The sequence below is a fragment of the Filicampus tigris genome, chromosome 1 (genome assembly GCF_054856515.1).
Source record: "Filicampus tigris isolate MCC_2025a chromosome 1, RoL_Ftig_1.0, whole genome shotgun sequence".
Lineage (NCBI taxonomy): Eukaryota > Metazoa > Chordata > Actinopteri > Syngnathiformes > Syngnathidae > Filicampus > Filicampus tigris.
Window position 1 is genome coordinate 1,633,912 of NC_141217.1, and position 18,488 is coordinate 1,652,399.

Sequence of the window (18,488 nt, forward strand, 5' to 3'; positions counted from 1 at the left end):
CTTCCGTGTTAGCCTGAGAGAGAAACGGGCGGACTCTGGCGATATTCTTAAGGTGATAAAAACAATCTTGGTTACATTTTTAATATGAGGAATAAAACTGAGCTCAGAGTCAAAAATGACGCCAAGGTTCTTCACACAATGTGAGGGATTAAAAATGTGTAGTTTTGGTAAAAGCTTCTCTCTCTGACCTTCGGGACCGATAACTAAAACCTCAGTTTTGTCCTGATTGAGCTGTAGGAAATTATCTGCCATCCATGACTTGATATCCTGGCTAGCCGAGCTCCATAGCGCCGTGTCCATGCTTCTGCAACGGTTTGATGAGATGGGCTCACGGTTGGAGCAGATGGCTCCTCGTGGGGCACCACCTGTGGTGACTAGTACTACGGCAGAAGGAGCGCAACCACCTCAAGTCCGTGAACCTAATTTACCTCATCTATCACATTATGGGGGGGAACCTGGACTGTGCAGTCAGTTTATTCACCAGTGTTCGCTTATTTTTGACCAGCCACCTACTACCACGATAGTTCAAAGATAATGTTTATAATGAGTCTCTTGACTGGTCAGGCTGCCTCTTGGGCAATGGCTGTAAGCAACGCTCGGCCGGAGCTCCGGTCTTCCTACACAGACTTTATTCATGAATTCAATCCCGTCTTCCACCACCCTGTCCAGGGTAGAGAGACAGGGGGCCAATTGTTAGATTGTACACAGGGAAGCCAATCGGTAGCTATTGCTATTTCCTTATGCATTCTTGCGGCAGAAAGTGGTTTTGATGATTGTGCTTTGCGTAGCATATTTCGTCGCGGCCTCTGCTCCTCCGTGAAAGATGAGCTAGCGATACGTGACGACACTTGCAATCTAGAGTAACTCATCACATTGGCCATACGAGTAGATAATGAGGGAGAGACGGCGTGAGAAAGAATGGGAAAACACTCGTATGACTGCAGCAACCCTCCGGCCTAGCAGGGGGCTCCAAGGTCACTTCCACCCTGGTCCCAATGCTCCAGACGGGCCGGCCTCCCAGAGCAGAGTAACCCCGGGAGATGAACCGATGCAACTCGGAGGGGGACGTTTGCTACCGGAGGAGAGACGGCGGCGGTTCCAGACCGGGCATGCCTCTACTGCGGACAAGGAGGTCATCGAGTGGCGAACTGCACTGCCAGATCCGAGCAGCACGTCGACTCCTCCTCCTGGAGACGCCAGAACGAACGAACACCGTGTGTACGTTCCTACTCAGAAGGAACCGAGCGAACCTTTGAACAGTGCTAATAAATCGAGTCGGATGGAACTTTCGGGGGAAATGGCAGGATATGGTCAGAATATGCGGGATATGTTAGAATAACGGCACTCATTGATTCCGGAGCGGACGACTGTTTTGTTGACCCATGTATCGTGGAAGCGTTAGGTTGCCCTTTAGAGGAGCTAAAGGAAACGCGAAGGGTCAATGATCTCAACGGGCGTCCCCTGGCTACAGTTACGCATATCACCGGTCCTGTGGACCTTAAACTCTCGGGGAAACATTGGAAACAAAGAACATTTTTTAATCATGCCTTCGCGGGCAGCTTCCTCTCGTTTTGGGCCTCCCATGGTTAAAATTTCATAACCCTGACATTGATTGGGATAGGCCGGCGTTGGCAAATTGGAGTACCTTTTGTCATGCGCATTGTCTCAAGTCCGCGGGAGGAGGGAACCCTCGGTTTGACATGACCCCTTCGGAAATAATTTGCCTAGACAATGTCCCCGAGGAATACCACGATCTTGGCAAAGTATTTGGCAAGGATCGTGCCCAATCCTTGCCACCCCATCGACCATATGATTGTGCTATAGACCTTGTGCCCAACTCCCCATTCCCGAACTTGAGATTGTATCAAGTTTCTCAACCAGAACAAGAAGCCCTACGCGATTATATTAAGTTTTCTTGCGGCCGGGCTGATTCGCCCATCGACGTCCCCCGTTGGAGCAGGTTTTTTCTTCATCGATAAGAAAGACAAGACATTGAGGCCATGTGTCGACTATCGGGGACTTAATGAAATCACAGTAAAGAATAAGTATCTGCTTCCTCTGTTGGACTCTGCATTCGCCCCATTACAGACCGCCACCATATTCACCAAATTAGACCTCCGTAGTGCCTACCATTTGGTTCGAATTCGTGAAAGCGATGAATGGAACACACCACTAGGGCATTTCGAGTATCTAGTCATGCCATTCGGCCTCACCAACGCCCCGGCCGTATTTCAATGCTTCATCGACGCACTGAGAGACATGCTCAACGTATTTTGCTTTGTCTATTTGGATGACATTCTTATTTTTTCCCGCACGGCGGTAGAACACAAGCAACATGTTCGTATGTTATTACAAAGACTGTTAGAAAATAGGTTGTATGTCAAAGCCGAGAAATGTGAATACCATACCGAATCTGGCAATTTCTAGGGTTCATTATCGAGAAGGGTCAGCTCCGAGCCGATCCCGTCAAAACACAAGCGGTCGTAGACTGGCCGCCCCCAACCACGCGCTCCCAACAGTTACATTTTCTGGGGTTCGCCAGTTTTTACAGGCGCTTTATTTGGAATTACAGTCAAAAGGCGGCGCCCCTGACCAGACTTACCTCTTCCTTGGTTGTCCACCAAGGATCTGCATCTGGAAGGAATTTCCCGTTAGATGGGGCCTCGGTTCATCGAGCTGTTCGAGGTGGAGAAGGTATTGAATCCCGTGACGGTGCAGCTGCGCCTGCCACCTACCTTGAGGGTCCACCCGGTGTTCCACGTCTTGCTGCCGCCGCCCCCTTCCCCGCCACCTCCGCGTCTGGTTGCCATCCTGGACTCACGGCGCAGGGGCTCCCACTATCTGGTTTACTGGGAGGGCTATGGCCCTGAGGAGCGCCAGTGGGTTCCCCGCTCCTGGATCCTTGACCCTTTCTCTCCTTTGTGATTTCCACGCTCGTTGCCCGTTGAAGCCGGGTGGTCCGTTGGGGGGGAGAGGGGTACTGTCATGTTTTGGGCCTGTCTCCCCTGGCTGGAACTTGTCCTATCTTGCCACACCTGTGGTGCATTAGCAATCAGTGACTTTAAAAGGACTGCCACCGCGACAGATCTTCGTCGGATTATTCCTCCTTACTCGCATTCATTGCCTCAAGTGAAACGATTTTCTAGACATCCTAGTTTGTATCTTTGGTGAGTTTGATTTGCGTGTTTTTGTTCGTGTATAGCTGTTTTTTGTTCGTTTATGCTGATAGGTTTTTGTTTATTTCTAATTGGGTTTTTCCTTGTTCCATGGTTAACAAGTGATTTTGTATTTTCTCGTTCTCCTCGCATTTTAGCGAGCGTCCTTTGTTGTTCATATTTTTTTCCTGGCAGTGTTTTGCCAGCGACTTCTGTTGTACTTTATTCGGCAGTAATCATTATTGTAAATAATTTTTTAATTTTAAATCAAATTTTCGAGTTCTCTCCGTCTACGTTTGTGGGATCCACTTTATTCCAGCTGTCACTGGAACGTGTCAATGAAGTGCCTCCGGACAGGGTGCAAAAAAAGTGTACATTGGCAAAAAAGGACGTTTGGTCACCCTACTGTAATGTAAATATGATCGATCCCAAAATAAGACATAGCAAACACAACCTTGTTCACTCCAGGGTAGTTTTATGCTGCCATAGTGTATATCGCTGGCGTCGGGCCAAAACCTCATAAGTCACATTTTGGTGAATTTAATATTTTTTCAAAAATCTATACTACTGGTCTAGACACACACACGTGCCTTGGGTGTTATTTTTACACATTATTGACCAAGCTAAAGTTTTGAAAATGGCTTGCTGCCATTTTTGGGGTCTCGTGAAAAGTGACTATTTCGGAGATACAAGGTTTTGGCCTGACGCCAGCGATATGTGAGCCGGAAAGCTAACCTATTTTTATAAGGGATGGGTGGATCGATACCAAAATATCGATATTCTGATCCTGAGTGCTCAATTTCAAGTATTGATCCACAAGCAAAAGCATTGATATTTGCAATTAATATATTTATTCATCTATAATTCAATCCAATCAGAATTTTCGCGATGTGTTGCCAAAGGCAAAGAACTTTCTGCCTTGGCAGAAACAGACTGCTGGCTATGGTCCCGCCCAGCAGAACTTTGCAAAACTTTGATTCGATGAAGAACGATCAGGTTGAACGTCCACATCTCATAAGCACTGCATGGACCCCACGCTACTGTTGACAAGATCCCATGGAAATGGTAACAAAATAGTATGAAGTAGTTTGGTTCATCTGATCATGTGTGCGCTTCCACTGATGTCAACGCACATGTGGTCTTGTTCACAGCTTTGTGTTGAAAAAAAAAAGAAAGAATCGGATAGGTATCGCAATACTTGGTCCAGTATTACTTGGTATTGGATTGAATCCAAAATCACTGGTATCGCCCATCCCCAATTTTTAGCCTTGTCTTGTGTAATGTGAGCGGAAAGCCTTCGTGCTGGAAGCCCGAAGTTCTGCCTCCGTGGCCTCAACAATCCAATCACAAAGTAATAGCGTTTTGTGTATTTTTGGGACTGGTAAAAAGTCTCCAAACCATTTTATTTATGTAACATCTCTTTAATTCAAAACAGCATTACTCGCTCAGCAGAAGTTATGTGAACCTTCAGCCATGCACATTCAGTCAATCACAGATGCAACCAGCAGGCAGGTGTGCTGCTTGAAGAAGCATGAAAAATAGCTCTGTTGACAGACACACTAAGCTCTGGACACTGCTATCACGCATCCCACAATTGACCTACGCCAAATGCAAAAAAGGCCATTTTAGCAGGGTAGAAAAGCTGCCGCTTATTTTCAGAGATGGGCATTCCGTCCCAGGGACGTAACGGTCCATCGGAAGACATAAAGTCTTTAAAAAGGACTGACTAAGCAAGGATGGAAGTGGGTTTTCGTCCGTGCCTCACCGGGTCAAGTACCGACTTATGTGTTGTGTTGGGTTCCTTTAACCCAGGGGTGTCAAAGTCAAATGAACGGAGGGCCAAATACAAAATGTTGCGACAAGCCCAGGGCCGGACTGATAGAATGTTCATTGAAATTTTGTTAAATGTCCAGATTGGATCGGGTCCTTTCGCGCCTGCTGATGTCACGCTTTATATATCTGTAATATATTTCTTTGCGTCTATGTTTGTCACCCACCTGGCTGTTGTGTTTTTATCTTCGGAGTTACTAAATAAAAAATAAAATAAAGTACATTACTGCTACTTTTGCGAGGCAGCTCGTACGTCACTTCCGTTTGCGTTTCTCCTGACAAACTGGAAACAATTTTCTGGTTGACTCGGGCAGCAAGATTGTATGAACTGTACATAATGTGAAGTAAAACGGAAAGGATCAAATGATTGGTATGATGTCTCCAGCTGACCCTATTTTAGAGTGGCAAGGTATGAATGTGGGTGATCCTGTCAGAAAACACAGGCCCGTATTCCACTTGACACGTCTATTTATTGTGGTCTGCAACAACAAAGAATAACCTAGCAACATCATCCAATGCATAGCCATTTGTTAACAATATGCCTAAACATTACAATTCACTGTATTAAGAAAATAATCAGCCAAACAATACATACAATACACATTCACACGTTTCATCACTAGAATAGTTAGCATATGAGCCAAAATAACAAACTAGTGTTTATCAACGTGACATCACTCACGAGAACATATCTAGGCTATTATGTACAGCAGTTACCTGACACAAACTTAAATGATTAAACTCACCTTTTAACATTTACACACAACAACAAACGTGGTGAAACACGGGCAATCTGCAACTACTGAGTTTGCTGGCAAGAACAAACTATGAGCTGTGTCGAAGGAGGAAAGAGAAAAAAAAAAAGTCACTCACTATGAACACTTAGCGCTCGAATATCGTTCAATGCCTGCTCACAGTGTGGGACATCTCAGCACTACTTCGAAACTCAATAAATTTATCAAATGCCAACAATTACTAATAATAAAACAACGTGAGATTTCTAACATGAAGTATTTCTAATAAAGTGTGTTTGACTCCAAATAACTTTTCACCACAATCCGATTCTGAAAGCCACGAAAAGTGACGTGAAGTCTTCAGTCAGCATGTAGAACAGCCATGGGGTGGCAAACATTGATGCAGCGAAATATATTACAGAAATAGTGTAACGAATTGGGTTGTCTGTGTTGTGGTCGAATTTGTGTCTTGCCAAGTTGTGTTGTTTCCTATGTTATTGAATGCATCGCGCGGCTCGCTGGATGGGAGGGCATGCGAGTGAGAGTAGCGGAGGACGAACAGGAGAGCCGTTGCTCTTTTTTGACTGAACGGTTGTCGTACTGTATTGGCGTCGGCTGTGGCCCACAGTAGCCGGTTGGACTAATAAAAACATGATAGTTAAACTACGTCTGACGGCGTGTTCTCTGAAGTCGCTACAATATATTTTAAAGCGTGACGTCTTCGGCAGGCGCAAAGGACCCGATCAGATCTGCTACCCACACCGGCTTGCTGCGGGCCGGATCTAATAATAAAGCAATATCATCCTAGGGGCCGTAGAAAACCTTCTCGCGGGCCGAATGTGGCCCGCGGGCCTTGACTTTGACACGTGTGACTTACAGTAACATAAATTGACAACAAAATCTCTAAGTTGTCTGAGTATCTACACCCACATGTTTATCTATCAAGGCAAGCCAACAGGTCACAGATAATAACAATAGTAATAATAAAAAAAATTAAAGAAAATAATTTAAAATACTTTCAGTTATTGGCTATCCAGAACAGTAGCAGTTAGGGTTGGGCATCGTTTGAATTTGGACAATTCCGGTTCCGATGTTTTGATTAGATTCAGATTCCTAACGATTCGCAATTCCGATAAAAAAATAGGAGTTATTTTTGGACAATTCACATGAACTTCTCTGTTCTTCAATTTCTTGAACTTTACCATGGATTACTCAAAGGGCTGTTTTTAACCAGTATTTATTTTAATACATTTTTTTGCATTATTATCTCGTATTATTTTTCACAAGAGCTTTAATTTTGAGAAATTCAAGACAATACAATAATGCAGCTGTCACTGAAAACATGCCACTGAACACCAATTGATTGGCTAACCTTGTCTTGCTTTAGAAAGAAAATATATATGACAAACACAACGCTGCATTTTATGGGCAAGCAAGGAAAGACTATCTAATCTCAGCAGTCTATGTAAACATATGATGCATATGTATGTACAGTGTTTATGTAAAGGCTGCAGCTGCGTATGCTATACGCTAAATATTAGCTGGGTAGGTGCAATTGTGTGTTGAACTTGTTGGCTCAATGTTGCCATTAGACGTACTTCGCCGATTCTGACTTTTGGGTCATAAACTGCATCGAGTCAGTTCCATGGCGAGGCGTCGGCGAGCAAGCCGGGCCGTGGCCCGGGGAGGATCAACGACCCCGCAAAGAGCGACCGCGGCGGCTGCTGGGGAGATCCGTCGGCAGTGCCGGGCGCACGCCCAGAGTCGACGGCACCGCGGCCCACGCTTGCCGGCCGGTTAGAAGCGAGCGGGGGGCCGAGGGCTGACCGAGAGGACCATGGCAGCTCGAGTGGGGGCGAGCTTCCGTGCTATTGTGACGCAGCTTCGGCGGCAGGAGCTCAGGGATGCGCGCCGTGCCGTGTGCGCCCCCTTATTTTTATTTTATTTTTTTAATTGGTCGTACTTCGTTCGTAGCTTTTCTGCGCGGCTAACTAGGGAGTCGACGAGCAGTCTGCATTCGGCAGAGCAGGGAGGGAGGGGCGCACGGGTCAGACCATTAAGAGCACACGTTGGCAAAGCGCTGTTGGTATCGAAGTCAGTGGTTGGTATCGGTAATATCGATGCCACAGCAAGCTAGTATTGTATCCGTTCAAAATGTTTAGTATCGAGTGAGTACCGAGGTCTCGATATTTTTGACAAGCCTACAAACACGGTATACTGTACTTATATAATATTTGTACCAAAAAACATGTAAGGACAACAACACTCAGTAAGATGTTAAAGTGGATAAACCTCACTTGTGTCACTACATTTCAGTTTAAACTAGTTTGCAGTATAACAAAACAGCCCACTGTGATATGTCTTCAGAAGACAAGAAATTATGCGCAACATTTTTTCTTTTGCATTAAACACTACTTTTTTTTTTTTTTTTTAGTTCTGTGAGAATACTTTAATCAATAAAAACGGAGCGACCAATTTAGCAAGAGCTATTAACAGTATCCATACAATAAATTTTTGTCGACGTGCTAAATTGTGGGTACATAGACAGATACGTTTAACACAGAGCTACATTAGCCAAGTACTAATGCTAACAGTGAAACACATAATTTGATTGCAATCTATCGTCGTAAGCCTGATTCCAAAACTATTATTTGAGACAGAACGACTTCATGAAATACGTATTAATTGGATATACACGTTGCTGACTTTACCTGCTGTGAAGATGCGTCTCCTGAGCCGCTGGAAGCGCCGTCCGATCCGCTCGCCATCTTTGTTTTCTTATCTACGCATGCGGGGGGAGGATCGATTAGCTCCCCTTGGGATCTGCCTGTGTTCTGCGTGACGTCATCCTAATTTGCATGTTGTGCAGATTCGTTCTCTCACAAAGCACAAAGTGATTCGTATCTTCAGCTGGCAATGCGTGTGTAGTGAAGATTCGTAGTCGTAGAAGCGAGAGTTGTATTCACAAGACAATGGCATTTCACAGTTTTTATTCGTACTCTCTAGAAAAGTCAAACTCTCACAATTTTGATTCGTACTCACTCAAGAAAAAAATTCAATAGTTCTGGCGGGAGTAAAGCAAGCAGGTTGGCAAGGTCGCATTTACGGAACAGGGGCTACAGAAAAACGCTTTACAAAGGTTTAAAAAAGAATCAGCTTTAAAATTCAATTGATTCTGATCTGATAGAAGGGAGTACAAATCAGTTGAGTACGGGGGTTTCAGCACTCCAATCTTCTCTCTGGGTCTACTTAGCTCACGGAGCACTTGGCTGTCAGTTCCAAATCATTCAATCCTCTTCCATTTGCAGCACAGCCCAGCAGTTCTTCCAGAGCTCTCCCACAACCTGTTGCACCCGTGCTGAAAAACTTGTCAGAGTGAGAGAGAGGGGTTTAAAGGCCGCCGCGCACCTGTGTTTGGTTGGGGTTAATCATTACTAGTAGTCACTGTCAATTGAGGCCTCGGTCTTGGAATCTATAGGAGTGCAGATGAATCAGTTAAGGCTTCAATCTGGTGTTAGGATTAGGACAGAGTCCCCTGGTGATGACTGAACACTCTAATTTGTCCCTATGTGAATGGCTGTCTGCCCTACGATTGGCTTTTTTTTTTTTTTTAATGGGCAAATTAACCAATATCTTGGTTAAAATGACCAATTTGTATGGCCCTATCACCAATATGGATTGGTTTAAAACACTACCATACTAGATTGTTTAAGAATTGGTCTGACACATAACTAAATTGGTCAAATTTAACCAATTTTGGGGTAAATTTAACAAATCCGTTTTTAGGGTATAGGGTGGACGTTTGACTCTGCCCACACGGATTCTAATCGCCTTCCTTTTTCTTATTTGTTAAACTATTTCCTTGGAGGTTTTAATGATATGCCGTCTTATGAAGTCATTCTTACTTTTTAACACTTTATTGAACATTGAAAATTACAAACTCAACCTTCAGTTGGTTGGGGCAGATTTGTGAACTGTTTGGCGGAAGTGGTCCAAGGGGATCTGGCCGGAGGAGGGGTAATCTCAGACAGGGGTACTGTCAGACGGGAAAGGGTATTCTCAGAAAGGAAGTGGTGGTGGTGGTAAAGATTTGCAAATAAAAGCGTTTACGTTTTCAAGATGAAGTGATGGTAGTAAAGATTTGAAAATAAAGTGATGAAAATAAAAAAAGATTACATTTTCACAACAACTTGTAAAATGCGCATTAACGCCGCTTACTATTGCCCCCCCCCCTTTTGTGAAGATCAGGCAGCGTATAAGCATGACAGTAACGTGATTATGTTGTATTGTATTGTATTGTATTGTATATGGTTATGTATGCTATTTTTAACTATAGTATAAAAATTTAGAAAAGCCTTTGTAACATCGACGTGTGGACATTGTACTGTTTCTACTTATAATACTCAATTATAATTTCTGAAAAGTCATGTCATGATGTTGCATTATAAAAAGAAACTTGGAATAATATTTATATAAAATGTCCTATAATATTTATGTACCTGTATCGGAATGTTATGACCAGTAGCTGTTTTTAATATTCATGTTCTAGTTGTTAAATATCTACATATTTAGAAAGTATTGTATAATTGTAGTAATCATAGTTTCATTCATTCATTCATTATCCATACCGCTTATCCTCACAAGGGTCGCGGGCGTGCTGGAGCCTATCCCAGCTGTCTTCGGGCAGTCTGCGGGGGACACCCTGAATTGGTTGACAGCCAATCGCAGGGCACACAGAGACAAACATCCGCACTCACAATCACACCTAGGGGCAATTTAGAGAGTCCAATCAACTTACCATGCATGTTTTTGGAATGTGGGAGGAAACCGGAGTACCCGGAGGAAACCCACGCAGGCACGGGGAGAACATGCAAACTCCACACAGGGAGGCCGGAGCCGGGATTGAACCCACGACCTCTGAACTGTGAGGCGGACGTGCTAACCAGTCGTCCACCGTGCCGCCGTAATCATAGTTTATTTCTTTTTATTCATGTATTTTTTCAATACTGTACAGAATATCAGAGGAAAAGTAGGATCTTATATAAGGGGTAGGACTAGATATTAGTTTATACTTCCTCATACCCCCTTTTGAGCAAGTGATAGTCTGATTTGCCTTGCCATATTTTTTAATTTTTTTCTTCTTCATTGTTTGACCTATAGAAAAATGTATATTTGTATTTCAATTTTAATTTGAATATTATTTTATTTACATGTACGAAATAAAGACAATCAATCAAGAGTGGTTGCTGCAAAAAAGATAAAAACCATTGCATATAAAATCGTAATGTATGAGTCAACCGTCTGCTCGATGAATTTTGCACTGCGGCGTTTGTCTTATAATGTGTCTTATAATGTAATTAACACTGACACAAGACTGAACCACTACTTCCTATGTATACATTAAGCTGCAGCATTAATGAAATAACTGAATATGAAAGATGAGATGGACACAATCATTTATTTGAGATAATCTGTTCTTGTCTTTGATACTTTACCTTATAGGTCCAACATCAGTTGCCATGATTAATGATTACAAAAACTGTATTCTGTTTGTACTCAACTTTGTGTACAATTGACTGTTCGAAAAGACACATTCAAAAAGGTTAGTGAGGTCAAATTTATTCAATGAAAAAAGTCTCAGGGCTTTTAAAAAGACCACGAGGGCATTCCCTCATCTTAATCCCCAGGAGGGCAAGAAAAAACTCCAAACACAATTGAGAAAAATTGAGAAACCTTGAGAAGAGGCCACAAATAGGGGAGATACCCCTTCCAGGAGGACCAGGCTGCAATGGGTGCTGAGTGGCAACAGTTAATAGTGCTAACAGTGCTATACAACGCAAACTCGAATAGTGTGTAAGTCCATTTCAAGATAAAGCGCTGCAGGATAACTCCTTTGGAGAATTAGGTCCTCCTCAGAGTCCGGCCCAGTTGGTCAATCTCTCATCTGATAGATCTCCGTCTTTTTCACGTGGGTACAGCCGATAGAAGTTGTTGTTGCTCCTCTTGCTTCAATTTTTTTTTTCCATTATTCAAATACATTTGTTTTTTAAGTCAATAGCAACCAATTTTTAAATGTTGTTGTTTATTTTAATCATAAGGAAGGATTTCTCAATGAAAAGAAACATTGTTATAAAAGTGGGCTTCAAAAATAATGTCATTGATGAAATCAACCTCAGAAGTGTTGTCCAGCTGGTGCTTCCTAAGTCAGAACTAAGGAAGGATTTCACATCGCAGAAATGCCTTTGAAGCATCCTTCCAGCGTGCAAATAATTTCCCATAGCTGAAATAAGACATAACATTACATACCATTTTTCATTCAAACAAATTATACAGTTGCACAGTACCAACCTGCCAAGGATGAAGTTTTGATGAAGTATGTGTGTTAGTTTTGAGCTACACAAGTATTAAAGTTACAAGAAACTATAACTAAAAGAACATTTGGGACGTGACAGGTACTGCAGTACCGAATGATTACGGCTGTGCACGTGATAAAAAGAGTCATCAAAAAGTACAGTCAATGTCAACGAAGTCTTCTAGAGCTTGCTTAAAAAAAAACATTTAAAAAACAAAAAAAAGATGGTTAACCTACAATGGTGAAGTCATGGGCAGCATCCAGGACTTGGTAATCTTAGGAAGGGTTCACATGATGTTTGACTCCATGTTGGAACAACATAAAGGTCTGCAACACATATGGTCCTTCCCTGTGTAACATATTGGTGCCATGCACTCAATTACATAAAGTAGCAATAACATAAAGACAAAGCACATTTAGAGAACACATTTTCTATTATTTTTTTCACCTGTGAATGGGCAATGTGCTGAATGAGGTCAAAGCAAGCATTTCTTTCCTATCAGCAATTGAAAAAATGGTTGAAATTGTTTGGCTTTTCTTTATATGTCAATTTGAACATAATCCAAAAACATCCATCTGTGGGTGACCTACCGTTTATTTCATTTCATTGTCCATCCAAAGGTTGGCACGCATCAGTGCAGCTGTCTGCATTTTCACTATCAGTTCTTTTCCTGGCTTTTTAATGTCCAAGACATAGTCAAGTTGATTAAAACACACATACAAAAAATTATTTTTAAACAAAAATACAATGTAGCACTATCTTACCAGGTACCTTATGGATGGCTTCAATATACTTTTCAATAATACATAACAGCTGCTTTGGGCAGAATGTAATTCTAGTGTCCGTGAAGTGTCCACAGAGGCATTTTAGCAAGAAATACACAAACTGGCATTACCTTGAAACCTAATTGCATTTTTTTGTGTGCTAGAGAACTTTACAGAGACGAGTAGGTTTAAATTAGGGGCAAAGCGGGCAGTGTATTTGCAGCATTGAGTGCAGCGCTGCATTGCAAACTTCACATTCCCCTGAATGATCGAGTGATGCATCTGCAAAGAGTGAATGTCAAAATATAGTGAATATAAAAATATATAACGTGGCCATTGCACTTTACCGTTTGGTAAAATGACATGAATTACGGACATGAAGTCTGACTCCAATGTGGAAATAATTGACATCCGAGGAACTTAGACTTCGAATAAAACAACTACCCGTTTGAGGTCCTGATGACAAATGATTGTAGTGATTACAACGTATAGAATGACATTACAATAACTAAGCAAAAAAGTTATACATATGTCCTTTGCCGACAACACGGCATTCTCACGGAAACAGGATGAAATATACGCAGGTAACGATAACCAAAGATATTTTTGATAATGTTACAATCATAAACAGTCATTTTTATAATTTGCTTAATTTAAATGTAATATACAACATATTTTCACAGATAACAAAGCGTCACTTACCGTTCTCTCAGGACGTCGTAGTAAAAGGCAAGGCTCTTTTTTTTTCAATTAACATTTCAATGCAATTTAACAAATTATCAGTTCACATCTTATAAAGGATCTTACAATCAGTTGTAGCAGTGCAAATAATATCAAAATACCAATCTTAAATAACAACCAAATAAGAATACACAAAACCAAAATAAAACAAAAATGAAATACAAAAACGCTAATATGCCAGGGGGGGTAAAAGTTTACAAAAAAATATTGAAATGTTTACAGATATTCAGCGTTCTGATAGCCTTTTGGTTATGCGAAAACTGTATAGATTTGAAGTATTGCTTGATCTCACAATGGAAAGCAACAAAATGAATGCTATTATGCATGAATTTACATCTGTGGATGTAAAATTTAGCCAGAAAAATGATAAGATTGATAATAAAAGTTTTGTTGGGTTTTGCCTTATTTCTTTTAAAGTCATGGAGACCAAGCAAAACATCTTTCCAAAACAACGGAACATCCTTATCGAAATTATTAGCAATAAAATTACAAATATCAGACCAAAAACTTTGAATAATAGGACACAGCCAAAATAAATGACTGTTTCGGTATCCATAGAACAAAAGGAAGGAGCATTTTACATCAATGTTTTTTTTAAATCTTTTTACAATGTGTTCATTGGAGGGGTAAAATCTATGAATTAACTTAAATGAAATTTCTTTAACTTTGTTGGTCAACAAATAAGCATTGGGAAACAGCCATACCCTTTTCCAGTCAATGTGTTCCACATATTTATTCCAGTACGAAATCACATATGGAATAGTCATGACTTCTTTTTTGAACAAAGTTCGAATGTCTTTTATCTTTCCAATTATAGTGTCAGTCAAAGATGGCAAGGATGAACGTTGGTTTGTGATCTGAATAACATACAAACACCAGGAGAAATGGCTCCAAAGAGTTTGGCATATTCTCCAGGTGACACAGGTGTATTGTATTTCTCAAGAAACTCTGTGAAAAACTGTAAGAGTAAAGATGGCCATCCCTGTTAAATAATTGAGCCACAAAAATGATGTTTTTATTAAACCATTGTTCAATAAAAAGCGATTTGTGTTTAAATAATGTATCTTTGTTGTTCCAAATAAAATATGTATGAGGTGAAAAGTTATGCTTGAAAAGGAGAGACCATGAAAGGAAAATCTGACGATGAAAGGATGACATTTTTATAGGGATCTTTTAAATATTATAGTTACAGGCCAAGAAAAAGTTTAAGCCACCCAATTTTGACAAAATATGAAAAGGTATGACATTCCATATAGAGTTGGGATTTTTAAAAAAAATGTTTCAGCCAGTTTATCTTGAATGTGTTATTTAGAGTGCAGAAATCTAGAAAATTTAAGCCACCATTTTCAAAGTTCATTTGTTAGAACAGATTTCTTCACATGGTGAGTTCTGTTTTTCCATACAAAGTTGAAAAGTAGCTTGTAAATTTCAGCAGTAAGTTTTTTTATCCAAATGCAAGGACAGAGAAGCATATGTTAAGCGAGAAATGCCTTCTGCCTTAGAGAGAAGAATTGTACCTCTGAGAGAGAGATGCCGTAAGAGTCACTGATTTAGCTTTTTTTTTGTTCTTTCAATAATAGGGTTGAAATTCATCACTGATCTTTGTAAAAGGCAAGGCTCTTTGACCGCTGATACTGAGAAAGTGACGCGCTTCTGGGCAGGCAGGTTACGTCACAGGGAGGAGTTTAAAAAAGAAAAAAAAAGAAAACCCCACCACTTCCTTTCTGAGAATACCCTTTGCGGTCTGACAATACCCCTGTCTGAGATTACCCCTCCTCCGGCCAGATACCTCTCGGTCTAACTGGCCATTTACCGTCGATTCTGGGAGAACTTGGGGTGGTAGAGTCACGAGAGCTTGTAAAGCGTGTTCAGGGACCCTGAGGTGGGAGGTGATGTTGGTTCTAAGTGTCTAAACCAGGGGTCTTCAATCCACGGTCCTGCGTGTTTTCCATCTCTCCATGCTGAAACACACCTGATTCAAATGATCAGGATCGTTATCCAGCTTTTGCAGACCTTGCTGATTATCTGATCATTTTAATAAGGTGTATTGCAACAGTGATGGATGGAAAACGGGCAGGACAGCGGCCCTTGAGGAACAGGATTGAAGAACCCTGGTTTAGGCCATTGGTTCAAAAGTTGTGGTCAAAAGACGTCCCCCACTTAGAAATGAGTGGGATGCGTAGTGCCACGTATCCCCAGCAGAAGGCGCACTCCCGTGTGGTTGAGGTTTCAGTCAGTTGATAATTTGTCATTTTTAAGGTGAAATTGCGTGTTTCAAAAATTTACGGCATGAGATGGCACATCATTAAAACCGCCAGGGTAATAGTTTAATACAGAAAAAGAAGGCAGTTAGATGTTGAGAATTCATGTAGGGGAAGTCAAACGTTGAGGTCCATCCACCCCACGTTGAGCCACGTCTCGCACTGCGCTCTGCAGCCAGGGTTTACTCGGTTGTGACATCTCTGAGTACCTTGCCTAATTGCATGAACCCATATTGCACAATACGTCAACTCGTGTACATTTTCTGTCCTTACTTTACTGACGACTTGCGTTGAACGGAATCGGGAGCTGGGGCGAGCCGTGCGCACACCTCCCATATCAGTCATGTTAGAACGGTCGTTGACTTAGTGCTTTTATCAATGGCCCGAAAATGCTGCTCTACATTCCCTCATTCTGAATTTCAGACAGCCAGCAAGCAAGCGCCTTGGGCAGACCGACCGGCGTGACGCACGCACGCACGCCCCAGTCAGACGGACGTCCCAGTCTCCACCACATCAACTGGAAGCACCGACACGCGCCATCGGTGGGCACCCAGCCTCGCGTCGGTGCTCGGGTGGTTGAGCGCATCGCTTTGGGGAGATTCGTGTCAAGATTCATCAATGCAAAAATTCGCCATTGCAGTCTTCTAATCTGCGCAAATTACACCTCACGATTTCCACAAATTCAGTCTCGGACTAAAAATGAAAATCTTTAAGAAGTCAACCACAAAATTTTCTTTACAATGTTTTTTATGCAGACCCACTCATCCAAACATGGCATTCTGATTAATATTGCGTTTGTGGAATATGGGTTAAGCAGCAAAATCAACTAGTTTTTAGCCATCTCACACTACCACTTGCTGTCGACTGAAAATGACATCACCGTTGCTCAGGGTTCAGCTAACGACCAGTCATGGCTAAGCTTCTGAAAACAGGTGAGCAGGCGCGCACAAGGTGTGCCTAGACTTACAAGTTTTATTTATTCCGTGACAATACTGTAAATTTAAAACATTCAATTCATCTTACTCCATTTAAAACAATGGAAATGCCATTAATCCATTCCAGCCTTCCTCAAGCCAAAAATCACATGTTTTTGTAACAAGTTTTTTAATAAGAAAAATAGCATTGTATTTTAAAAATTCATACAGTAAAAACATTTAAATAAAATGTGGAGAATTAACAGTTTGTGTATCATGATTATTTAATTGTGTGGCTTCCTCTGGTGTGCATGTCTTGGCCCCCAGGGGGAAATATAATACAGACACAGCTGGGTACTTGACCTTTTTTTGCCGGTCTGGCCTCGACCCCCGCCCTTGACCTGGGTACCCTTCCGGCCTCGACCCCCCACCTTTATTCATAAAAATTATCTGAGCTTTTAATTCTAATTAATTGGCTGACTCTGATCGACTGGGACCACGTGGGTCGATAAATATGCAGACGGCAAATAGGTGATGCCTAGCTCTGGTTGTTTTTCACAGAGGATAAAGAGTATATGCCTGTGAGTATTGTTTATATTGTCTTTCTAGATGTGTTGCCACTGTTTGTCAAACTGTCATTGCATAAAAGAGAACACCTGCACACAATGCTATTCGTTTGAACGTCGATGGCATTTTGGAATGTTGCAATAGCATTAATGCAGCAGAATTTCCTGAGGCAAAGTTATGTGGATGTTTTAAACACCCGGTATTTGTTTCGTGTTTACTTGACAATACATTTAACTGAGAGTGGCAATAAACAGGCCTCTTTTTGAAGGATTATTGACTATCTGCTACGTGTAAAGTGAGTTGAGGTTGCTCCTTCCATCTCATGCTATGAGATGGATGGGGAAGGGGAGGGAGAGAGGGGCTGAGTAACAGCTTTAACCTCAAAAAATCTCAAGTCGGGCCTCTTGTAAGTCAAAATGTCAAGGTATATCGTACGTAGACCCACACGCACAGGAAAGTAAAACTTATGTAAAGCCAAGTATTTTGGGAATATTTTGTTGCTCCTGCAAGAAAATAAGTTACTCTTAACCCCTGTGTGGTGTTCATATTTTTGTTACTCTGCCAGTGTTCATGGGTGTGGTAGACCCGCTAGAATTTGGGGGTTTCAAAACAACACAATCAAATAATTGTTTTTTTTTTATGTTTACTACATCCCAATTGCAAGTCATATGAACAGCAAACATTGTTAATATTTGCCCTTTACCCTAGTTGGATCACATTTATGAATTGATGTGCTACTCGTCTTTAAAAAATAAAATATAATAAAGAAAGAAAATCCCATAACAGTGTGTTATCACCATGAGAAGGTTTCAGATATGCCTTGTGTCATTTTTCTTTTGATAAAAACTGAAAATGGGTCCCACAGACCCGAACACCATACAAGGGTTAACTGCGGATGCACCACTCCTGTGCATCACAGAGAACATTGTCATTTTGTGTATTTTTTCCACATCCACGATGAGCGTCACAAAAGGAGGAGAAATGGACAAAAGAATGTTGTGCCGGATCAATGTACAAATATTCTAGAAGCCCTCAACAGAGCATGGAGTCCTCTGATTGGTTGGCTCTGAACTTTTTTGGTGCGGCAAGTTTACTGAAGAGGAAAAAAAAGAGAATCATTACTTGTGTACCCTCTCCAGAGAACACAAATAATTACCGATCAATCACAA

The 18,488-nt window shown here is 41.6% G+C and overlaps 1 protein-coding gene across 1 annotated transcript in view; it reads right to left on the reverse strand.

Annotated features, from left to right (window-relative positions):
- Nucleotides 1-11,316: 11,316 nt before the first annotated feature.
- hcfc1b (host cell factor C1b) overlaps nt 11,317-18,488 on the reverse strand; it is a 62,966-nt gene continuing 55,794 nt past the window's right edge. The window contains 1 exon segment of the mRNA XM_086046311.1: nt 11,317-18,412. Within this exon segment, the coding sequence (XP_085902437.1) occupies nt 18,352-18,412 (61 nt within the window). The 3' untranslated portion in view covers nt 11,317-18,351.